Source organism: Physella acuta, unplaced genomic scaffold (genome assembly GCF_028476545.2).
Source record: "Physella acuta isolate Inbredline_101_S28 unplaced genomic scaffold, ASM2847654v3 ptg001084l, whole genome shotgun sequence".
Lineage (NCBI taxonomy): Eukaryota > Metazoa > Mollusca > Gastropoda > Physidae > Physella > Physella acuta.
The window spans coordinates 84,486-111,840 of record NW_026732601.1 but is presented as its reverse complement, the minus strand read 5'-3'; the positions used below and the strand labels follow the sequence as shown (position 1 = coordinate 111,840).

Here is a 27,355-nt window from a genome sequence, read left to right as displayed (position 1 = left end):
ATGAGGGGGGTGCAAATCGAAAGTTTGTCCCCGGGTAAAAATTGGAACCCCCCCCCCCCCCCCTTGAGACGATCCTGGCTAAGCCACTGGATGTATGATTTCATTCTTAATATTTCGTGAGGGTCCGACGTATGATTTCATTCTTAATATTTCGTGAGGGTCCGACGTATGATTTCATTCTTAATATTTCGTGAGGGTCCGACGTATGATTTCATTCTTAATATTTCGTGAGGGTCCGACGTATGATTTCATTCTTAATATTTCGTGAGGGTCCGACGTATGATTTCATTCTTAATATTTCGTGAGGGTCCGACGTATGATTTCATTCTTAATATTTCGTGAGGGTCCGACGTATGATTTCATTCTTAATATTTCGTGAGGGTCCGACGTATGATTTCATTCTTAATATTTCGTGAGGGTCCGACGTATGATTTCATTCTTAATATTTCGTGAGGGTCCGACGTATGATTTCATTCTTAATATTTCGTGAGGGTCCGACGTATGATTTCATTCTTAATATTTCGTGAGGGTCCGACGTATGATTTCATTCTTAATATTTCGTGAGGGTCCGACGTATGATTTCATTCTTAATATTTCGTGAGGGTCCGACGTATGATTTCATTCTTAATATTTCGTGAGGGTCCGACGTATGATTTCATTCTTAATATTTCGTGAGGGTCCGACGTATGATTTCATTCTTAATATTTCGTGAGGGTCCGACGTATGATTTCATTCTTAATATTTCGTGAGGGTCCGACGTATGATTTCATTCTTAATATTTCGTGAGGGTCCGACGTATGATTTCATTCTTAATATTTCGTGAGGGTCCGACGTATGATTTCATTCTTAATATTTCGTGAGGGTCCGACGTATGATTTCATTCTTAATATTTCGTGAGGGTCCGACGTATGATTTCATTCTTAATATTTCGTGAGGGTCCGACGTATGATTTCATTCTTAATATTTCGTGAGGGTCCGACGTATGATTTCATTCTTAATATTTCGTGAGGGTCCGACGTATGATTTCATTCTTAATATTTCGTGAGGGTCCGACGTATGATTTCATTCTTAATATTTCGTGAGGGTCCGACGTATGATTTCATTCTTAATATTTCGTGAGGGTCCGACGTATGAATTCATTCTTAATATTTCGTGAGGGTCCGACGTATGATTTCATTCTTAATATTTCGTGAGGGTCCGACGTATGATTTCATTCTTAATATTTCGTGAGGGTCCGACGTATGATTTCATTCTTAATATTTTAATCCCTTCATAATAATTTGAGCAAAATAAAAAAAAAAGGGAAGTAATCAGACGAATGCGTATAATATGGATTTACACGATTGTATAGCGGAACTCAATAGGAGCCCGATTTGTAATGTCAAGTTGAGCAATCCTAGCCTTTAGAACCGGTAAAACTAAAAGAACACTTCCTTAAGCTGCATGGAATGTAAAATACAAGAACACGACGCTCGCTGAATTCATAGGTGTGGCCGCGCATTTCTCAACTTGTGTCTGAAAGGCTACAGCAGAAGTCACATTGATTTGTAGTAAATGTTTTTGTGAAAATCATATTTTAATGGTTTTGTTCTTTGAACGCAGTGATATTAATGCATGGTTCCTCGTGTGCACCAGTAAATATATACCTATATTATTTATTTGAAATTTTTTTTTCCCGTGAGAGGTCGCGGATAAGAAGCTGGTGGGAGGTTCGGTACCTCCAAAAAGATTAAGAACCACTGATCTAGAATCTACGTTTGATTTAACTCTTAAATTCTTACAGGTGGCAATATCTGTAATTTAGAAATTTTAAACTGAAAACGTTTTTTTTTTATTATTAGGCTTTAGTCAACGCACTGTAAAAGTAATGTACATGATCATTAATATCAGTTTAATTAAGCAATTTCAACTCAATTAGGGAATTTCAACGAAATCATGGACCATCCATTTAAACTTCATTACGGCAACCATCACAACTTGCAAAAAATAATAATCATTAAAAAAGTTTTAAAAAACCCACGTTTTCTGATTGAACTAAAAAGTAGGAAATAAATACTATACATCACAATAATGCAAGCGATCACTCTACTATAAGCTATCAAAAACGTGGGGCGCCGAAGTAAAAGTTATATTACTATTGATTAGATAATACTATTGACTTTTATTAGGGAGCTTATAGAGAGTCAACAGTATTAGAAACTGTAAGAAAATCACGGCGCCCCACGTTTTTGATCGCTTATAGTAGAGTGATCGCTTGCATTATTGTGATGTATAGTATTTATTTTCTACTTTTTAGTTCAATCAGAAAACGTGGGTTTTTTAAAACTTTTTTAATGATTATTATTTTCTACTTTTTAGTCTTTGTCTGATTGTTTGCATTAAAATCTTGCTATCGATTTTATCTTTTCACTTTTTTTTTGGGTAAACGAAGACAACTCGTAAAAAGACAACTCGTAAAAAACACGTTGTGTGAATACGTTAATGACTAGAACACATAGATTTGAACCCGTGTCGAGTGGGATAGCAATCGTGTGCCCAACCACTCGACCATATAGTCTCCCCCATACTGGCCACCAGTTGTTAGGTTATGGTTGTTTGTACACAAACACCGCGTGACAACTACTCAGTAAGCAAAAAGAGGGGGAGTGCCGAACCTTGTTTTCATCAAATTACAGTTACTGGGTAATGTCCCTTTTTCCCCACGTTTTTTGGTACAATTATATAGCGGTCTAAAATGATCAATAAAATGTTTCCATGGATTAATTTAGTAATAAAAACAATAGAATATTCAATTGTCATCCAAAACAAAGCTTCCCTGAAAATTTCAGCGCGCTAGCTAACTGGGAAGTGCCAGAAATTTCGATCGCAAGATTGGATTGGAAAGACAAACAAACACACAGAGAAAGCAAGTTAAAGAAAACGTGGGAATTAGCATTTGTTACATAGACCGGCACATAGACCGGCACTTGGAGACGGCACATGGACCGGCACATGAACCGGCCCATAAACCGGCACATAGACCGGCACATGGACCGGCACATAGACCGGCATATAGACCGGCACATAGACCGGCACATGGACCGGCACAATGACCGGCACATAGACCGGTACACAGACCGGCACATAGACCGGCACATAGACCGATACATGGACCGGCAAATAGACCGGCACATTGACCGGCACTGGACCGGCACTGGACCGGCACATTGACCGGCACATAGACCGGCACATAAACCGGCACATAGACCGGCACATAGACCGACATGAGGTACTCGTCAATCCACCCTAGACACAAGACCCGCGAGAGAAAATAAATTGTTGATGTTTGAGGGAAACTTCCCCCCAAGTCTGGTCGCTGCTGGGTAAACGCCGGCACACGAGCCGGCAGGGGCGGCTACCCACGTGCTCGCAATCGTGTAAATAAACCACGTAATGGGCCAAGGGAGATCAATCATACACTGTTAGTTTTCTCCCCTGGGCCAATTAAGTACGGATGATAATACAGGATAGAAGACTTGAGATACAGACCGCACAGAATGTGTCTAAATACTGGGGGTGGGTTACTGTTGGCTCAATTGTAGGCGAAGGGGTGTTGCTTTTTAGGGGTGGGGAGGGCAGTGATGGGTGGGTGAAGTTAGGGGTGGGTGTGTTCAGTGTTGGCGGTGGAGAGTGACAGGTAAGGTTGTGTGTGGGTGGGGGTGGGTGGGGGGTGGGTGGGTTATTATAGGTAGGGGTGTAGAGTGGTAGGGTTGTGAGTGTGTGTGTGAGTGGGGGGGGGGGGGTAGTACATATGGGGTGTGTGGAGCGTAAGGGGTAGGGTTGTGTGTGTGTGTGGGGGGGGGGGGGGGCGGTAGTACAGGTGGGCAGTGGCGTCGCTAGGTCGGGTGTCACCCGGTGCAACACTTCGTGTTGTCACCCCCCCCCCCTCCCCGATAAACAACAAATATATATATATATATATATATATATATATATATATATATATATATATATATATATATATATATATATATATATATATATATATATATATATATATATATATATATATATATATATATATATATATATATATATATATATATATATATATATACGTGTGAATCGGCCTATAATTTAAATATATGCCGCATACGCGTATATGTATGTGTAATCACTGCAGACTTAATAGTAACGATGTTTATCTATAGTTGTTAATAATACAGTTGGATGTAGCATTGTTTTCCCTACAGTTAGCTAATTTACGTCTTGGTGTCACCCCCACACCGTTGTACTAATTGTCTTTTTGTACTTAAAAGACTATTTAACTTTAATTAATTTTTAACGGAATTGGCAGAAAGAAAACGCTTTTTTCTTCTGTGAGTTAATAATTTTTTTTGCCTTAGTGTCACCCCCATAAACGGTGTCACCCGGTGCGGCCCGCACACCCCCCCCCCCGCCCGGGCCCCGCGGGTGTGGTGGGGGGTGTGGGAGCTAATGTTCTTGTCCCAGTTATCGTTCACCCTTGTATTCTACCCTGGTTTGACACAACAGCAACACGGTACTAAACACAAACTCACAAACTCCATCTATCGGTTTTCTAAACTATTTCAACCCTAGCCAGAAAACCATGTGAAGTGAACCATTATGCAAAACCAATAAAGGGAAGTCATTTAGTTTAGCTGGGTTTTTTTTTCAAAATAAAATGGGTGGTTTCCCTTGGAATGTCATTTAAAAATTATTTATTTTTTAAAATATTTTAACACTTGGTAGGAAAAACCAGTGGCAGTTTAAACATTTAGAAAATCAACTGTTTGCATAGTGTGTGCACTAATATAAAAAGTAAGTTAGTTAAGTCCGCTTGCGGAACTAGCGGCCCGTAGGGAAGGTGAAGTAGAATTAACCTGTTTCTGTGACCTCTGCTTATGAAGAGCTAATGCGGCCTTTACTTTCCCTGACATAAGTCAGGTACCCAATAGTGCTGGGTGGACTCAGGGACGTGCTACGACTCTAGTCAGGGACCCGACTCCGCAGTGTGTGGTTAGCAAACGGACTGTATACCCTTCGACCACACCGTCCCATTTAATAAAATATATATTATGTCATTTATTATTATTTATGTATTTTTTTCCCTAATACAGTAGGTCAGGGGTTCCCAAACTTTTTCAAGTGGCGACCCCCTCTTATAAAAAGTAAGTGACCCGCGACCCCCACAGATTTAAAAAGTCGAAATTAGTAAGGAAATTAATAAGCACTAAATACGATTTTCTAGAATTTTTTTTTTATTAATGCGATGAACGAATTACTTGCTATTAACTAACCTCAACATTTGCGGTTGAGTTGTTTTTTTTAACGCCAACCTAATGTCGTTATCAATATTTCATTAAGTTTTGTTGGGGATCGGCGTGGTCGAGTCGGTAAAGCTCATGGCTGTTAAACCGAAAAGTCTCGAGTTCGAACCCCCGTGACTCTTCAAACTACTTCGTTGTAGTTTGTGTATTGAATGGTCTTAATGGCGCATAACCAAAACATAACTAAAGCATAACCAAATAAAATTTAGATGGAAAATTTGTTTTTAATTGTATCAGTGTTGAAAATCTATTCTTGCAAAGATATTATGTAGAAACAAAACAAACTAAAACTCGAAAGGCAATCAATGTCACGTCTGGATATGAATGCTGCATACGACACCAAAATTGTGTGAGTAGGCTTTCATTAAACACGGTACGTGACGCGGAATCATTCATCCTGTAAGTCATCGGGAATGCTGGCAACATCAAGGGAAGCAGAGAATGGGTACGTGTCAATGCAGATTCTTCTTACAACTCAGGGAAATAACGCCGCAGTTCGTTGTCAAGAGATTCAAGATGCCCAGAAATCTTTTCTTTCAATTTTTTATTTATCTCACAGTCAGATTCATCTACCACACTGCAGGGTTTCTCAAAATTTCCAAGATTTAGTTTTCTTAGCCAATTTTGCAGATTTGATAAAAATGACCGGCGATTATCATGAAAAGAGATAAAATACGTTCAATTTCCCTAAAGCTTCATGTTAAGCTCATGTTGATGTTCGAATATATCTGCTAGGAATGATACTTTCTCCAACCATTCTTTGTCGTTAAAGTATATCAAAAAGTCTTGTGTGCGTAGCACTACCAAGAACTTGATTTCATCTTTCAATTTAAAACAAAATTCAAAACATTTCCTTTAGACAGCCAGCGTGGTGTAGAAAAGCAGAACCTCGCAGAGTTTCTTCCAGGCATCTCTCAAAGGGGGCTTGCCCCCCCCCCCCCTCCGTCCGAAAAAATTCTACCGCCCCCCCCCCCCCACCCCCCCCCCCCACCCGAACGAAATGAAATTTATATAATTTATATAGAAAATATATACTTTTAACATTGTCCGCCCCCCCCCCCAAGAAAGTCTGCCGCCCCCCCCCCGAAAATTTCAAGTGCCCCCCCCCCCCCGTAGATAAAAGTCTGGAAGAAACACTGGAACCTCGTGATCTTTATTCGTGTCTTGGCACTGTTCTTTAAACAGACGGGTGTTTAGGGCTCTAGATTTAATATAATTTACGACTTTTTAGTAAGAATAGTCTTGCTGGCGAGGGCATACCGGTGAATCATGCAATGGATTCCCCTTGGTTAGGGAGCTAAATCTTTACATTTATCTGAAAGCCCCATTTTGACCCAAACATAGATGGCGCACCATCCGTGCAAACCCCACAGTCGTTTTCCCATTTTCATCATCCAGATTCTCAAACATCGTATTTATTTTCTCCATGATATCTTCACAAAATAGCAACTCTTCTTTGCTACCATCTGAATGAATATATTTCACAAAGACAAGCAACTGCGAACACGAACTCACGTCTGTTGATTCATCAACTTGAAAATCAAACAATGGTAAAAGATTGATTTCATTTAAAATTTGTTCTTTAACATCCACGGACATATCTGCTATAAGCCGCTAAATAGTATTATTAGGCTGAGATATTTGTTGCATCTTTACTGCACTGGAATCCCCAAGAATTAATTTCACCATCTTCAACATGCAAGGTTTGAGAGATTTTCTCATATTGCGTGAGAGGTTTTTTGCTTGGCAATTTCTAATGCGTCTTCATATTATGCTTGCACTTATGCTGTGTTTTCTCGATGAAAACTTCCTGTTTGATCAAGTCTCTGACGTTTGCAACTAGCTTCACGCCGACGAAAGCTCCATAAATATCATTTTAGTGTGTTACGAATGACTCGTCTTAAAATGGAATTTTAGTTTTGAACGTTTCATAGACTCATGAGTGAGAACAACTTTTCACAGTGCGCATTGTTTCTTTTCTATTTCATTTCCAGTGATGTTAGTAAAGCCGAATTTCAGATATTCTTCTAAATATATAGTTTTTTTTTTTTATTGCTAGGTTTTATTCTACTAGTTATGGCGACCTCCTCCCCCCCCCACCCCCCAAAAAGCTCTTCCCATGCAGTAGATGTTTTGTTTCTGGTTTTCTATACTGGCACCATGAATTGTACAGATCGCACCACCGTATACAAAGTGTGTAATAGACCGCACCATTTAGCACCCGAGCGAGCGATCGACACGCATTGGTAAACATTTGATTTCATCTGGAGCCTAGTGAGTACACAACAATGTCAACGTTTTAGCTTAACTTGGTCTTATTCTAGCCCATATATTGACTAGCCTGGCCCATATATTGACTAGTCTAGCTCATATATTGACTAGTCTAGCCCATATATTGACTAGTCTAGCCCATATATTGACTAGTCTAGCCTAAATATTGACTAGTCCCCCATAAATTGACTAGTCTAGACCATTTATTGACTAGTCTAGCCCATATATTGACTAGTCTAGCCTAAATATTGACTAGTCCCCCATAAATTGACTAGTCTAGACCATTTATTGACTAGTCTAGCACATATATTGAATAGCCTGGCCCAATATATTTACTAGTCTAGCCCATAAATTGACTAGTCTAGACCATTTATTGACTAGTCTAGCACATATATTGAATAGCCTGGCCCAATATATTTACTAGTCTAGCCAATATACATTGACTAGTCTAGACTATATATTGACTAGTCTAACCCATATATTAACTAGTCTGGCCCTTATATTGACTAGTCTGGCCCTTATATTGACTAGTCTAGACTATATATTGACTAGTCTAGTCCATATATTGACTAGTCTGGCCCTTATATTGACTAGTCTGGCCCTTATATTGACTAGTCTAGACTATATATTGACTAGTCTAGTCCATATATTGACTAGTCTGGCCCTTATATTGACTAGTCTGGCCCTTATATTGACTAGTCTAGACTATATATTGACTAGTCTAACCCATATATTGACTAGTCTAGCTCAATAAAATGAATTTGCCAAACACATGACTTAGCTAGTCAAGTTAAGATAAGACCATGTTAAGGTCCTCTACCGTCCTTAACACGCAAAGTCCTCTACCCACCCCAAATTACACGTCCTACACCAGATACACGTCCTACACCAGATACACGTCCTACACCAGATACACGTCCTACACCAGATACACGTCCTACACCAGATACACGTCCTACACCAGATACACGTCCTTTACCAGATACACGTCCTTTACCAGATACACGTCCTATACCAGATACACGTCCTATACCAGATACACGTCCTATACCAGATACACGTCCTATACCAGATACACGTCCTACACCAGATACACGTCCTACACCAGATACACGTCCTATACCAGATACACGTCATATACCAGATACACGTCATACACCAGATACACGTCCTACACCAGATACACGTCCTACACCAGATACACGTCCTACACCAGATACACGTCCTACACCAGATACACGACTTACACCAGATACACGTCCTTTACCAGATACACGTCCTACACCAGATACACGTCCTTTACCAGATACACGTCCTACACCAGATACACGTCCTTTACCAGATACACGTCCTTTACTAGATACACGTCCTACACCAGATACACGTCCTACACCAGATACACGTCCTACACCAGATACACGACCTACTCCAGATACACGTCCTACACCAGATACACGTCCTACACCAGATACACGTCCTTTACCAGATACAAGTCCTACACCAGATACACGTCCTACACCAGATACACGTCCTTTACCAGATACACGTCCTACACCAGATACACGTCCTACACCAGATACACGTCCTATACCAGATACACGTCCTACACAAGATACACGTCCTTTACCAGATACACGTCCAACACCAGATACACGTCCTACACCAGATACACGTCCTTTACCAGATACACGTCCTTTACCAGATACACGTCCTTTACCAGATACACGTCCTACACAAGATACACGTCCTTTACCAAATACACGTCCTACACCAGATACACGTCCTTTACCATACACGTCCTACACCAGATACACGTCCTACACCAGATACACGTCCTACACCAGATACACGTCCTTTACCAGATACACGTCCTACACCAGATACACGTCCTACACCAGATACACGTCCAACACAAGATACACGTCCTTTACTAGATACACGTCCTACACCAGATACACGTCCTATACCAGATACACGTCCTACACAAGATACACGTCCTTTACCAGATACACGTCCTTTACCAGATACACGTCCTACACCAGATACACGTCCTTTACCAGATACACGTCCTTTACCAGATACAAGTCCTTTACCAGATACACGTCCTACACCAGATACACGTCCTTTACCAAATACACGTCCTACACCAGATACACGTCCTTTACCAGATACAAGTCCTACACCAGATACACGTCCTACACCAGATACACGTCCTACACCAGATACACGTCCTTTACCAGATACACGTCCTACACCAGATACACGTCCTACACCAGATACACGTCCTACACCAGATACACGTCCTTTACCAGATACACGTCCTACACCAGATACACGTCCTACACCAGATACACGTCCTACACAAGATACACGTCCTTTACCAGATACACGTCCTACACCAGATACACGTCCTACACCAAATACACGTCCTACACCAGATACACGTCCTTTACCAGATACACGTCCTTTACCAGATACACGTCCTACACCAGATACACGTCCTTTACCAGATACACGTCCTACACCAGATACACGTTCTTTACCAGATACACGTCCTGTACCAGATACACGTCCTACACCAGATACACGTCCTACACCAGATACACGTCCTACACCAGATACACGTCCTATACCAGATACACGTCCTATACCAGATACACGTCCTACACCAGATACACGTCCTACACCAGATACACGTCCTACACCAGATAAACGTCCTACACCAGATACACGTCCTACACCAGATACACCATCTTTACCAGATACACGTCCTGTACCAGATACACGTCCTACACCAGATACACGTCCTACACCAGATACACGTCCTACACCAGATACACGTCCTACACCAGATACACGTCCTACACCAGATACACGTCCTACACCAGATACACGTCCTACACCAGATACACATCCTACACCAGATACACGTCCTACACCAGATACACGTCCTTTACCAGATACACGTCCTACACCAGATACACGTCCTACACCAGATACACGTCCTTTACCAGATACACGTCCTACACCAGATACACGTCCTACACCAGATACACGTCCTTTACCAAATACACGTCCTACACCAGATAACGTCCTACTTCAGATACACGTCCTCCCACCCCAGCACGTGATCATGGACCGGAAGTACATCCCCACCGAGCACCTGACCCAGCACAGCGCCATAGACGGGCACACCATCACCAGCAACCAGGCCCAGCTACTGGAGCAGAGCCTGAGGGAGAGGGCTGGGAGGGAGGCGACACTCACCCAGTTCCCCAGCCTTGACATCCAGCACAGGTAACTTTCGGCTTGTCACGTGATTTGGGCAGCCTAATATCAGGCAACTTCCGGGTTGTCACGTGATTTGGGCAGCTTAATATCAGGTAACTTACGGGTTGTCACGTGATTTGGGCAGCTTAATATCAGGTAACTTTATTTCCGGGTTGTCACGTGATTTGGGCAGCCTAATATCAGGTAACTTACGGGTTGTCACGTGATTTGGGCAGGCTTAATATCAGGTACCTTCCGGCTTGTCACGTGATTTGGGCAGCCTTATATCAGGTAACTTCCGGGTTGTCACGTGATTTGGGCAGCCTTATATCAGGTAACTTCCGGGTTGTCACGTGATTTGGGCAGCCTTATATCAGGTAACTTCCGGTTCCAACCAGCTCTCGCTACATTATTGAAACTGGTGAACTCTACTTTACCTGCCCTATGCACCGTAGAATAATCGCTCGAAAACCCGAAAGTCACGAAATCGTGTCAATATTTACAGATACCTTGGGATATGTGCCAAAATAAATCGTGTCAATATCCACAAATATATCTAGATATGTACCAAAAACTCGTGTCAATATCCACCGATTAGTTGGGATCCGTTCCGAAAATTAATCGTGTCAATATCCACAGGCAAATCGGGATCTATACCAAACCTAAACTGTGTCAATATCCACAGATATATCGGGATCTGAGCCAAACATAAATCGTGTCAATATCCACTGATATATCGGGATCAATGCAAACATAAATCGTGTAAATATCCACAGATATATCGGGATCTATACCCAAAATAAATCGTGTCAATATCCACAGATTTGTCGGTATCTGCGCGAACAAAGGTAACCTGGTGTTCACGGACACACCTGTGGAGGCGCCAGACTACAACATGAGCAGGAGCACCTGCAGCTTTACATACCAGCGTCCCATGCAGCACCCCATGTACAAGACTAGCAAGTGAGTAGGTCAAGGTGACCATTTTATTTAGGTCAAGGTGACAAACCCATGCAGCACCCCATGTACAAGACTAGCAAGTGAGTAGGTCAAGGTGACCATTTTATTTAGGTCAAGGTGACAAACCCATGCAGCACCCCATGTACAAGACTAGCAAGTGAGTAGGTCAAGGTGATCATTTTATTTAGGTCAAGGTGACCAACACATGCAGCACCCCATGTACAAGACTAGCAAGTAAGTAGGTCAAGGTGACCAACCCATGCAGCACCCCATGTACAAGACTAGCAAGTAAGTAGGTCAAGGTGACCATTTTATTTAGGTCAAGGTGACAAACCCATGCAGCACCCCATGTACAAGACTAGCAAGTGAGTAGGTCAAGGTGATCATTTTATTTAGGTCAAGGTGACCAACCCATGCAGCACCCCATGTACAAGACTAGCAAGTAAGTAGGTCAAGGTGACCATTTTATTTAGGTCAAGGTGACCAACCCATGCAGCACCCCATGTACAAGACTAGCAAGTAAGTAGGTCAGGGTGACCAACCAATGTGGGTCAAGGTGACCAACCCATGCAGCACCCCATGTACAAGACTAGCAAGTAAGTAGGTCAAGGTGACCAATTTATGTAGGTCAAGGTGACCAACCCATGCAACACCCCATGTACAAGACTAGCAAGTAAGTAGGTCAAGCTATCATTTTATTTAGGTCAATTTGGCCAACCCATGCAGCACCCCATGTACAAGACTAGCAAGTAAGTAGGTCAAGGTGAACAACCCATGCAGCACCCCATGTACAAGACTAGCAAGTAAGTAGGTCAAGGTGAACAACCCATGCAGCACCCCATGTACAAGACTAGCAAGTAAGTAGGTCAAGGTGAACAACCCATGCAGCACCCCATGTACAAGACTAGCAAGTAAGTAGGTCAAGCTATCATTTTATTTAGGTCAATTTGGCCAACCCATGCAGCACCCCATGTACAAGACTAGCAAGTAAGTAGGTCAAGGTGAACAACCCATGCAACACCCCATGTACAAGACTAGCAAGTAAGTAGGTCAAGGTGAACAACCCATGCAGCACCCCATGTACAAGACTAGCAAGTGAGTAGGTCAAGGTGAACAACCCATGCAGCACCCCATGTAGAAGACTAGCAAGTAAGTAGGTCAGGGTGACCAACCAATGTGGGTCAAGGTGACCAACCCATGCAGCACCCCATGTACAAGACTAGCAAGTAAGTAGGTCAAGGTGACCAATTCATGTAGGTCAAGGTGAACAACCCATGCAGCACCCCATGTACAAGACTAGCAAGTAAGTAGGTCAAGCTATCATTTTATTTAGGTCAATTTGGCCAACCCATGCAGCACCCCATGTACAAGACTAGCAAGTAAGTAGGTCAAGGTGAACAACCCATGCAGCACCCCATGTACAAGACTAGCAAGTAAGTAGGTCAAGGTGATCAACCCATGCAGCACCCCATGTACAAGACTAGCAAGTAAGTAGGTCAAGGTGAACAACCCATGCAGCACCCCATGTACAAGACTAGCAAGTGAGTTGGCCAAGCTGACGAAACCATGTGGGTCAATTTAACGTCCCATTCAGCACCCCAATATAGGTCAAGCTCACCACCCCCATACGGCACACCATGTACAAAAACAGCAAGTAATTTGGTCAAATTGAAGAACCCATGCAGTACCCCATATGATTAAATTGATAATCCCATGTTGCACCCCACATAGGTCGGGTTGACTAATCAATGCAGCCCCCCCCCCCCCCCCCCCATTGTATGTCAAGCTGGCAAACATCACCACACATACAAAACCAGCACATCAGCCAATGCTCATTAAACACCACGTCTCAAAATGTAAAAACCAGCACGTTAGTTATATTTTTCGTGAACAACGTACTTACACCTCTCATCTGTCTGTCTGTCTGTCTGTCTGTCTGTCCAGCGGTCAGTACGGCAGGAAACCCTGGCTGTCCAACACACCCATCGTCTTCTTCCCACGTGACCAGGAGTTCTCCACCCGGCAGGCGGTGGGCGGGGTCTACGAGGACACCCACCTGACCACAGAGATGGACAAGAAGATCATTGATGACGTCACCCACAAGTCGCAGTAGCTATGACGTCAGAGGGAAAAACGGGTGTGAGGGTGGTAGATTATATACAATGTTTTTATACATTTGAGTTTTATATTATATTATTTGATAAAAGATAATTTAGCTGATGTTTTCAGTGAATTTGAAAAGTGTTTAAACGGTTAATAGTTTTTTTTTATTAATTGCAAGGAATTTTTGTTTAGTCTGAGCAAGGCTCAACACTAGCTCAGCTAATTATGTTTCTGGCATGTGGGAGAGTTTGTTTGATGGTCTGCTTGACATGAGCTCACGTATGTATTGGTAGTGTAATGTATGTATTACTGGTGTCACGTATATATCGATGGTGTCACGTAAATATTACTGGTGTCATGTACGTATCGGTGGTGTCATTATGTTCTTATAATTTTCTCCTGCTGTTAAAATTTATTGTTTCAGTTTTCCGACGTATCTTTCTGTCCCAATTTACCTCAGGTCATATTTTTTAAGATATAATATCTTTTTCACTGTACCGTATCTTAGTGACGTATATTATCAAAATTCTAAAATTAACTTTATACAATAAAAATCTCTTTATTAAAAGTGATTTATAATCACTAGAGTTGTTGAGTGTTATTTGTAAAGTCAGTATTGTCAGTAATATCAGTAAAGTCAGTACTGTTATTCAGTTATCAGACGATTCATAAAAGTCAGGAATGATAGTAAAGTCAGTAATGTTTGTGAATTAAGAAAAAGTTAGTAAAGTCAGTAATGATAGTGAATCGAGTAATGCCATAAACGTTATTAACTCAGTAAAGTGAGTAATGTCACAAAAGTTAGACATTTCATTAAAGTCAATAATGTTAGTGAACTGAGAAGAAAATTCCCATTGAATCTCTACAAGTAACACACACCGTACAAGGATTGGTAAGACGAAGACACAATGGCGCTTCCTTTGATAAATCAAATCTAAGGTCAAGGTTCGTCCTAAACTTGTACAGTAAACAACGTAAAAAGTTATCAATGAACAGAAATTCACCTCTCACTAGACAAGGATTATGACAATCATATTCTCATAAATACGCGAAGTATTTTTTAGCCGCCAGTAGGGAGAAAAACAGTTTTACGCAGGGGAAGTAATCGCAATTTTCTTCTTTCCATCGTATAAGATTAGGTTGTCTCCTATAAGGGTAAAGATGTTGATCTCATCAGGTCATGTGTTTTTATTCAACAGTGACACCGTGCGCTACCTCATACATACTCTTTTAGATACCCTGCACCCTACACTTTCATACTCTCCATGGGGCCCTACACTCTGTCACCCTACACTCCATGTCACCCTACACTCCATGTCACCCTACACTCCATGTCACCCTACACTCCATACCACCCTACACTCCATACCACTCTACACTCCATACCACCCTACACTCCATACCACCCTACACTCCATGTCACCCTACACCCCATACCACCCTACACTCCATACCACCCTACACTCCATGTCACCCTACACTCCATGTCACCCTACACTCTGTCACCCTACACTCCATGTCACCCTACACTCTGTCACCCTACACTCCATACCACCCTACACTCCATGTCACCCTACACCCCATACCACCCTACACTCCATACCACCCTACACTCCATGCCACCCTACACTCCATGCCACCCTACACTCCATGTCACCCTACACTCTGTCACCCTACACTCCATACCACCCTACACTCCATGTCATCCTACACCCCATACCACCCTACACTCCATACCACCCTACACTCCATGCCACCCTACACTCTGTCACCCTACACTCCATGCCACCCTACACTCCATGTCACCCTACACTCTGTCACCCTACACTCCATGCCACCCTACACTCCATGTCACCCTACACTCCATACCAGCCTACACTCCATACCACCCTACACTCCATACCACCCTACACTCCATGTCAGCCTACACTCCATACCACCCTACACTCCATACCACCCTACACTCCATGTCACCCTACACTCCATACCACCCTACACTCCATACCACCCTACACTCCATGTCACCCTACACTCCATGTCACCCTACACTCCATACCACCCTACACTCCATGCCACACTACACTCCATACCACCCTACACTCCATGCCACACTACACTCCATACCACCCTACACTCCATACCACCCTACACTCCATACCACCCTACACTCCATGCCACACTACACTCCATACCACCCTACACTCCATGCCACACTACACTCCATACCACCCTACACTCCATGTCACCCTACACTCTGTCACCCTACACTCCATGCCACCCTACACTCCATACCACCCTACACTCCATACTACCCTACACTCCATACCACCCTACACTCCATACCACCCTACACTCCATGTCACCCTACACTCTGTCACCCTACACTCCATACCACCCTACACTCCATGCCACACTACACTCCATACCACCCTACACTCCATGTCACCCTACACTCTGTCACCCTACACTCCATGCCACCCTACACTCCATACCACCCTACACTCCATACTACCCTACACTCCATACCACCCTACACTCCATACCACCCTACACTCCATGTCACCCTACACTCTGTCACCCTACACTCCATGCCACCCTACACTCCATACCACCCTACACTCCATGCCACACTACACTCCATACCACCCTACACTCCATGCCACACTACACTCCATACCACCCTACACTCCATGCCACACTACACTCCATACCACCCTACACTCCATGTCACCCTACACTCTGTCACCCTACACTCCATGCCACCCTACACTCCATACCACCCTACACTCCATGCCACACTACACTCCATGCCACCCTACACTCCATACCACCCTACACTCCATGCCACCCTACACTCCATACCACCCTACACTCCATGCCACACTACACTCCATACCACCCTACACTCCATGCCACACTACACTCCATACCACCGTACACTCCATGTCACCCTACACTCCATACCACCCTACTCCATGTAACCCTACACTCTGTCACCCTACACTCCATGTCACCCTACACTCCATGTCACCCTACACTCCATACCACCCTACACTCCATACCACCCTACACTCCATACCACCCTACACTCCATACCACCCTACACTCCATACCACCCTACACTCCATACCACCCTACACTCCATGTCACCCTACACTCCATACCACCCTACACTCCATACCACCCTACACTCCATGTCACCCTACACTCCATGTCACCCTACACTCCATGTCACCCTACACTCCATACCACCCTACACTCCATACCACCCTACACTCCATACCACCCTACACTCCATGTCACCCTACACTCCATACCACCCTACACTCCATGTCACCCTACACTCCATACCACCCTACACTCCATACCACCCTACACTCCATGTCACCCTACACTCCATACCACCCTACACTCCATACCACCCTACACTCCATACCACCCTACACTCCATACCACCCTACACTCCATACCACCCTACACTCCATGTCACCCTACACTCCATGTCACCCTACACTCCATACCACCCTACACTCCATACCACCCTACACTCCATGCCACACTACACTCCATACCACCCTACACTCCATGCCACACTACACTCCATACCACCCTACACTCCATGTCACCCTACACTCTGTCACCCTACACTCCATGCCACCCTACACTCCATGCCACCCTACACTCCATACTACCCTACACTCCATGCCACCCTACACTCCATACCACCCTACACTCCATGCCACACTACACTCCATACCACCCTACACTCCATGCCACACTACACTCCATACCACCCTACACTCCATGCCACACTACACTCCATACCACCCTACTCCATGTAACCCTACACTCTGTCACCCTACACTCCATGTCACCCTACACTCCATGTCACCCTACACTCCATACCACCCTACACTCCATACCACCCTACACTCCATATCACCCTACACTCCATACCACCCTACACTCCATACCACCCTACACTCCATGTCACCCTACATACCATGTCACCATACACTCCATACCACCCTACACTCCATATCACCCTACACTCCATACCACCGTACACTCCATACCCCCCTTCACTCCATACCACCCTACACTCCATGTCACCCTACACTACATAATATTGAATACTCCACATAGTGACACCATACAATCCATGACACCCTACACTCTACACTTTGTGACACCCTACACTCCATTTTATTTTAACTGACATTCTGACATGTAAAATACATTTGGTTACATCTTTAAAAATTCTGCTTTCACAATGTCAACTTGCATTGTATGACTTAAAAATATCGAGAGACCAAATCTAGAGCTGTTGGAAAGCTAATTGTTAAAATGTCTGAAATCTGATTATAAAAAACTGTAATGAGTAAAATTATGGAAAAAAATCTTTTAGAATAGCGCCGAACCAGTCGAACTCGTTACATCCGTGATAGATTTTTTTACAATAATTGTTATGTTTTTTTGTTGGTTTTTGTGTGTTTACATATTGCTGACGTTGAAAGCTGAACCTGACACATACAGGAACTATGGAGCCAAATTGTATGTCAGACTACGATTTAGTGGAAGAGAACATTATGTAATGTAAAATAACTTGAGGATTTTAAACTCTTGTTGTTTTGTAAAGACAATTTGAAGATGGTGGACATTGCGATGTCATTTATAAGCAGATAGATGGTTTAATTTATAATTTACTGGACATTGTGAAAATATTTTGAACATGCTGGACATTGTGACGACAAAATATTTGTATATTATGCTGAAATGTCGTTTGCCAGAAAAAGAGAGTTGTATCAAAAGATATGTTAAAATATATTTATTTGTGTTGTGTGTGTGAGCATGTACCTTTGTGTGTATGTGTTTGACCCAATTAATTTTGTTCCCTTGGTAACATACTATGTATGATCATGCTACTCAATGTGCCAATTACATATTTTTATGAATGTCTAAAGAAAATCTATAGTTTTACCAGGGTTCAACCCTTCCCCAACCCCCACCCCTAAAATTTAGGCCCACCCCATCCCCAACGAAAATTTTAAGTGCCCCCTCCCCCCCCCCCCTCTTCCTCGGAAAAAAGTCTGAAAGAAAGAAACTGTGTGCAAGTATGCTAATGTTGACCTTTCTCTCTATGTTTGACGACATACCATCGCAGAACTACTCCTGTCCCCTCGGATAGAGCCGGATTGGGAATGAAGTTAAATTAGCTACAGCTAATACCCCTCCTCCCCCCACCCTTGTCATGGGGTTGTCCCAAAGGTATACTGGCTAACCGTGGTGGGCATTTTGTCACCAAATATATTGTTAACATTTTTGTAATAATTTTCATTTACTTTTTTTTAACCGTGGCAGAGGCATAGCTATCTTTCCACCCCGGTTATCAACTCACTTTATTTTTGTTAGCAAACTTCTTTTGTGAACTGTGAATAATACTAGGCACTAATGTAAAAACATTTGGACTTAGAATGGGAATTTATAGAAAATAGCTTCGGACATTTATCAAGTCTAATCCGGGCCTGTCCTTGCATACACCTTATGTCACCTTACACTCCATACCACCCTACACTCCATGCCACCCTACACTCCATACCACCCTACACTCCATGCCACCCTACACTCCATACCACCCTACACTCCATACCACCCTACACTCCATACCACCCTACACTCCATACCACCCTACACTCCATACCACCCTACACCCCATGCCACCCTACACTCCATGACACCCTACACTCCATACCACCCTACACTCCATGCCACCCTACACTCCATACTACCCTACACTCCATACCACCCTACACTCCATACCACCCTACACCCCATACCACCCTACACTCCATACCACCCTACACTCCATACCACCCTACACTCCATGACACCTTACACTCCTACCACATCTGCATGTAATGGGCCAGCTATAAATAAACCGACCGAACAACGAACAAACCTATCCGACTTACAAAATAATTTTCTGCTTCCGTGCCGTTACCTAACTCGCGCATTCATTTCCTCCGGAACTATTTTCCCGCTCTCGATTCGGTATCACCAGGCCATAAAATAGTTCTAGACTAGGGCTCGGGGTGGGAGGGGTGGGGGTTGGGGGGCCGCTAACGACCAGAAAATTTCTAAAGTAAATGACATCATTTGAGCGGCCGGTCCCCCGCCATGAAAGAATTGATTCTTCTGTCAATAGGAGGCGGGAGGGGATGGTGGGGAAAGACATTGATTACCATATTTCTTGTTTGGGGCGGGGTCTCAGTTGGTCAAAGTTCAGCTAACAGATTTTTTTTAAAGAAAACTTTATTGAACCTCGGAAAATATGTTTTTTTTTCTCCTTTTGATTAGTGTAAAGATTAGATAATTTGTATTAAACCAATTAGACGTATATAAAAGCTATTCTGTGGAAGTTTGAGAATTTTTTTTTCCCTATCCCAGCACCTGTACAATCTCATGATTAAAAAAAAAATTCGTTGGAGTTAATTGATTAAATTTTAATTAAAATTATTTTTTTAAAACAATTACACCGAAGTGAGTTAATTTGTATTGAATTGAGAGTTTCAGAGTTCTAAAGGGAACTAATTCCACCGAATATTCACTAAAGGAGTTAATTTCGACGAATATTCATCAAAGGGAGTAAAAGTAGCCGAATATTTACAAAAGCGAGTTCATTTTAACTGAACAAACTGGAGTTAGTTCTGTTCATCTTTTACATATAAAATTAATTTTACTGATAGATCTATTTCCTCAAAGAATTTAATAGTACACAATTTTTACTGAGCAATGTGTATTTTATTTTTTACTAAACCGTCAGTTAACTAATCAAGAAAGTACTCTACGCAGTGGCGTAGCGAGGTCGGGTGTCACCCGGTGCGGCACTCAATGGTGTCACTCCCCAGAGGCGTAGCGACCCTTCATGGGGACAAACTTTGAATTTTCGATTTGTACCCCCCCCCCCCCCCCTCAAACTTTCGATTTGCACCCCCCACCCCCTCAAACTTTCGATTTGCACCTCTTAAAGACCTCTTTAACACTCGAATTAATCACTGAATTAAGTGGAATTATCATTTTTGCTATTTTTGCCTTGGTATCACCCCCCCCCCCCTAAATGGTGTCGCCCGGTGCGATCCGCACCACCGCCGCCCCCTCCCCCCCTCGCTACGCCTCTGTCTTTACGTTATGTATTTTCACTATTCTTCTGACCCCCCCAAAAAAAAGTCTCATATGTTTCTTGTTCTGGTAGCAATACCCGTGCCCATAAATCAGGGTGAGGTAGAAGGAATGAGTTCTGTCAGTGTTAATGTCACAGTTCCTGTGTTCCTACCCTTCGTTTGTTCTACAGCTGGTCCACCCGCGGGCCGCATATGGCCCACATTAAACCGAGAACATAGAACGTCGTTGGCAGTGTAAGAATTATATTGATACCCAACAGCAAGCAAATGTAGGCCATAATGGTTCAAAGTGATACGGGTCAGTTGTAGGTTAGATTAGAATAGGTTAGAATGGTCTAGAACGTACGGGGCGTGTGTGAGTTGAGTTTAACCTAGTGTGTAGTAACCCCGGTGTGTTTATGTATTGCTATCCCGAGGTTGAATGTCGCTATAGGGCTGGTAAGTAGGTCACCAACCAGTTATATGGCTCATGCAGGTTTTTATTGAGCCGTAGAGCTGGTTGGTGACCTACTTACCAGCCCTATAAAAGCTGGAGTGAACGATGTTAAGGGGCTGGCTTTTGTTAGTAGCGGCTAGGGACGAGGGCTTGTTGTGTAATGATAAAGAAGAAATGTTAGATAAAGGTTTGAACATTGCCTTGAATCGTGGTTGGAGTTAAATGAAAGATCGACCGTAACACAAGGATAAAATACTCTCGTTGGAGAATATAATGAGCTATAGTTATATTTTGGGGGAATTGAAAAAAATTGCTGTTTTAGAAATGGGTAAAAATTTTATAAAAAACCCACAGAGAAAAAAATCTGAAAAACAGACAGACTAACTTGTAATGAAAAGAATGTAAACAAGAGCAACACTTTACTTTTGTAAGGGCAACGCACTACATAAAAAAGGACAACTCTCTAATTTAGACAAGGGTGACAACCTACCTTAGCATGGGCAACAACATACACTAAAAAAGGCCTCAAAAATACATCTGGGCCTGTGTGTTGCCTGTCTGACTAAATGTGTCTGACTAAATTTTGTCTGATAAATTTTGTCTGATAAATTTTGTCTGATAAATTTTGTCTGATAAATTTTGTCTGATAAATTTTGTCTGATAAATTTAGTCAGACAAAATTTATCAGTAATATCAGACAAAATTTATAAGACAAAATTTATCAGACAAAATTTATAAGACAAAATTTATCAGACAAAATTCGTCAGACAGTTGAGCCCATAAAATCTACGATCTCAGTAATTAAAAAAAATGATGCGATTGATCACCGAAGTATGCCGTCCCTTTGTTAAATAACTTCATACTTAGTCTCGTTAATCATTTATATTCAACGTCTTTCTAAATCTTAACAGTGAAGTGCAGAGTGTGTGAGAATGTAGGCTACTTGTTAGCTAAGTTCAACAAAAGGTTCCTTATAAAAATAATACAGCTAAAGGGATGGAATGTCTTTCGGCATAAATGAACAAATCGAATAACTCAATAAAAAATCCCTAGAATCACCCACTGTACCTTATAAAATATCCGTAAATGGACCAATGTCCGTTATAAAAATTCTATAGGATGATCCATTGTAAATTATTAAATTGCATATATTGATCCAATGTCCGTTATAAAAGTCACAGATAATAATTAATGTCAGTGTAAAAATATCTTAGCAAGAATATACACTTTTTAAAAGTGTCCCCTCTAAAAAATATTTACAATGAACAATGACCCCTTAAAAAATATTTAGAATGAACAAATTCCCCCTTAAAAAATATTTAGAATGAACAAATTCCCCCTTAAAAAATATTTAGAATGAACAAATTCCCCTTTAAAAATATTAAAGTGAACAAATGCCACCTTAAAAATACCTCAGCTAAAATGGCCACATTAAATTCGATCAGTCAGTTTTTAAGGTAACAAGCAGAGAACAAAATCCCGAATTCCATGTTGGAAAGGGAGAGCATCTGGAACTCTTTAATCAAGGGAGAGAATCTAGAGAGAAAAATCCGGGGACATTTATAACAAGGGAGAGAACATTTGAATAAAAGTATTTGTAAATACTCGGGACAGTGTCAACATATCTTTCGCGAAACCCGCAGCGTCTAGTGTTTATAAAATATGGACGCCCCATTCACACCCCACACTCCCCCTCACGCCCCGCCCTAGACCCGCCTCCCATCCATCATTATTAGCATTCAGTGATGATATGTTGAAATCAATAGTTCACTAATCAAATGTAAACAATAGTCATCGATTACATGCTAAACTTCCCATGCCTTCAGGGACTATAACGACACGATAAGGACCAGAGGGGGGGGGGGGATTTTTTTACCACAGGGAGTCAAAGAGTGCGGTTTTTTTTTCGAGTAAGTTTGACGGAATTATGGAAACATTAACGTAACTACCGAAGTCACGCATCTAATTGTTAGGATAATTTCGAGATCCAAATGGTTGAAACAAGTTCATTATAAAAATAAAATAGTTACCTTTTAGATCTGGCAGACCACGAGACGAATGAATAAGAGTTCACCTGTTTCTTTGACTCGGCAAATGAAAGGAGAAAGTGATCAGCATTCCATCCATCCATCTATACTTCCCTAACGTGAGGCTCTCATCAGAGCTGGATGGATTCAGGGACGTCCTGCATACTCAAACCCGGGGTGCGAACTCAGCTTTTCGGGTTAGAAGTTTTATCCCCGAACCAGTGTTTCTTCCAGGCATCTCTTCGCGGAGCCCCCTCCCCCCCCCCCCCCCGAAGATAGTCTACCGCCCCCCCCCCCCCCACCGAACGAAATGGAATTTATATTGAAAATATATACTTTTAATAGTGTCCACCCCCCCCCCCCTTCCCGAAAATTTCAAGAGTCCCGTCCGTACCCGTCCGTCCCCGTCCGTCCCCGTCCGTCCCCGTCCGTCCCCGTCCGTCCCCCCCCCCCCCCCTCGGAGAAAAAAGTCTGGAAGAAACACTGTCCCCTATCATCCGACCACCCCGTCCCCCTCACATACCGAGGACCGAATGATAAGGCGACTGTTGGATGATGATGTCTAAATATAGAGCGTTAGTTGGATACTGGGGGCAGTAGGGTTGGTGAAGCTCGTGATAACTTAACCTAATAGTCTCGAGTTCGAACCCCTAGGCTGATGAGGTTCGATAGCTAAGGACAGCAACTCTGCTAGAAGAGACAACTCCAAAATCAAAACAAACAACTGCTGCCTTGTAGTTTGTTCTTGGTTGGAAAAAAGGCTATGGAAGCAAATCCAAAAAAAAAAAGCAGGATGAAATCGGAGTCAACGGTCTATGTAACGCATAATTTGACGCGTAAAACTTAATTTTATTGAAGGAAATCTGGTCCATCTTTATAAAATTAAGAACGAAGAAGAAGATATTGAGTTGTTTGGTTTATACTGAAAGCCTATAGGATTTAATCAAGCTACATGTTATGCTGTTTAGAAAAAAATGAAATCCATCCCAACGGACACCTCAACTATCCAATCATCTCTAACTGACGACCCCATCGTCCCATTGTTCACAGGTAAACTCTGTATTTATATTTTACTTGTCTCCTCTTTCATCTTAAACTCCCATCTCGTGTTGTGAGTTTTTGCTGCACAAAATATATCTGATCTTCTGGCCATCTTGGGGTGATAAATCGTTTTCATCGACAACATCATTTCCTGGGGGGGGGGGGGGGGGGGGGGGAAGGGGGGGGTGCAACATCACATCACCCCCACCCCCCTCCCAGACAACTTAAGGACCCGCTGATACAAAAGTTGTCTGACAGACGATAATGCACGTGCAACAGATTCACGTGCTGGACCAGAGTTCCATCTCGTGGAGAGGTGGGGGCTGGGGGTGGAGAGGTGGGGGTGGAGATGTGGGGGGTGGGGGTGGAGAGGTGGGGGTAGGCGGTGGGGTTGAAGAGGTGGGGGTGGAGAATATCGAGGGTACATTTTTTTCTTGAAGATTAGAAAAACACTTGATGATCGTTTTTTTTAGTGTGTGGGGATGTTTGGGTGGGATGTGTCACGTCGTGATATTGTCACGTCTAGTTGTGTCGTGACACGTTATGATGTGTCACGCTATAATGTGTCACGTTACGGTGACAGAGACTCACGGGGGCCCACTTGGAACTTCAGAGAACTACAGACCTACATGAACATAAATTTTATTTGAAAATACGGAGACCTGTGCGGCGCAGCTGAAACGTACTAAGACCTACATGTTATCCTACATAGACCTACAGTCCTCATGGTCCTACATAGACCTACAGTCCTCATGGTCCTAAATAGACCTACAGTCCTCATGGTCCTAAATAGACCTACAGTCCTCATAGTCCTAAATAGACCTACAATCCTCATGGCCCTACAGTGATCCAGAGTCCTCATGGTCCTGCAGCCCTCATTGTCCTACACAGACCTACAGTCCTCATGGACCTACAGAGACTTACAGATCTACATGGAGACCTACAGAAACGTAGACCTACGACCTAAGCCATTGCAGCTAACTCGAATATAATGTGCCTTAATTTTTTTTAAAATTATTTATTGAAACTAGCATAATCGATCATTACTAAAAGCACATTTTGGAAGTGTTAAAATAATTCAAACAGCCTAATCTAAATATAAACATCGTCATTGATTAAACTTCAAACCTCCAACGAGATTCCGCATATATTTAAGTAATGGAGGAGTGTGGGTATAGCGGAAGGGGGTGGGGGAGAGGGGGGGGGGGTAAGATCGTTTGATGAAGTGGACCCGATGGGTCAGAAGGGATACGGCCAATGGAATACATGTGTGGTCAGTGATGGATGGAAAGTTGAGTGTTACAGGTGGGTGTTATAATTTAGTGGATGTTTGTTATAGGTGGATGTTATAGGTGGATGTTTGTTATAGGTGGATGTTACAGGTGGATGTTTGTTATAGGTGGATGTTATAGGTGGATGTTTGTTATAGGTGGATGTTATAGGTGGATGTTAGAGGTGTATGTTATAGGTGGATGTGATAGGTGGATGTTTGTTATAGGTGGATGTTATAGGTGGATGTTTGTTATAGGTGGATGTTACAGGTGGATGTTAGAGGTGTATGTTATAGGTGGATGTGATAGGTGGATGTTATAGGTGGATGTTTGTTATAGGTGGATGTTATAGGTGGATGTTTGTTATAGGTGGATGTTACAGGTGGATGTTAGAGGTGTATGTTATAGGTGGATGTTATAGGTGGATCTAATAGGTGGATGTTACAGATGGATCTTATAGGTGGATGTTATAGGTGATGTTATAGGTGAATGTTATAGATGGATGTTATAGGTGGATGTTATAGGTGGATGTTATAGGTGGATGTTATAGGTGCATGTTATAGGTGGATGTTATAGGTGCATGTTATAGGTGGATGTTATAGGTGGATGTTATAGGTGGATGTTATAGGTGCATGTTATAGGTGAATGTTATAGGTGGATGTTATAGGTGAATGTTATAGGTGGATGTTATAGGTGGATGTTATAGGTGGATGTTATAGGTGGATGTTATAGGTGCATGTTATAGGTGGATGTTATAGGTGCATGTTATAGGTGGATGTTATAGGTGGATGTTATAGGTGGATGTTGTAGGTGGATGTTATAGGTGGATGTTATAGGTGCATGTTATAGGTGGATGTTATAGGTGGTTGTTATAGGTGGATGTTATAGGTGGATGTTATAGGTAGATTTTATAGGTGGATGTTTTAAGTGGATTGTATAGGTGAATGTTATAGGTGGATGTTATAGGTGGATGTTATAGGTGGATGTTATAGGTGGATGTTGTAGGTGAATGTTATAGGTGGATGTTATAGGTGGATGTTATAGGTGAATGTTATAGGTGGATGTTATAGGTGGATGTTATAGGTGGATGTTGTAGGTGGATGTTATAGGCGGATGTTTATATAGACGGATGTTGGTTTGGTTAATGGGAGGGGTATTGAATGACTCTTGTGTTAGTCGTGTATATGTAAAGTAGTAATTGTATAGGAAGAAAGGGTTGAAAGGACGTAAAATAATAGGGAGACCATGACAACAAGGGAAACTTATCTCCACCAATACCCCCCCCCCCCATCCCCCACCATACACACATCAGCTTTAAATCTCAGTGAATGACAGACTATTTTGACAACACGGTCATTTACAACAGCCTGTCGTCAACCTCGTCCCCCACCCCCCCAGACTGACCCCCTCCCACGTATACTGCGCCCCACACACGTATACTGTTCTCCCCCCACCCCTAGCCGCC

The 27,355-nt window shown here is 42.7% G+C and overlaps 2 protein-coding genes across 3 annotated transcripts; both read left to right on the top strand.

Moving 5' to 3' along the window:
- Positions 1-7,026: 7,026 nt before the first annotated feature.
- On the top strand, positions 7,027-10,691 carry LOC131955599 (shematrin-like protein 1). Its single transcript, XM_059319776.1, has 5 exons — positions 7,027-7,033; positions 8,800-8,895; positions 9,428-9,488; positions 9,626-10,297; positions 10,382-10,691. Exons 1-5 carry the CDS (start codon positions 7,027-7,029, stop codon positions 10,689-10,691), a joined length of 1,146 nt encoding a protein of 381 aa, XP_059175759.1.
- Positions 7,563-14,068, top strand: LOC131955598 (uncharacterized). Of its 2 annotated transcripts, none has more exons than XM_059319775.1 (4): positions 7,563-7,604; positions 10,726-10,898; positions 11,694-11,834; positions 13,776-14,068. In XM_059319775.1, exons 2-4 carry the CDS (start codon positions 10,735-10,737, stop codon positions 13,942-13,944), a joined length of 474 nt encoding a protein of 157 aa, XP_059175758.1. In that variant the 5' UTR covers positions 7,563-7,604; positions 10,726-10,734; the 3' UTR covers positions 13,945-14,068. The 2 variants fall into 2 exon arrangements, with proteins under 2 accessions (XP_059175758.1, XP_059175757.1); XM_059319774.1 differs by having other exon boundaries at positions 7,568-7,604; positions 10,705-10,898.
- Positions 14,069-27,355: the final 13,287 nt, after the last annotated feature.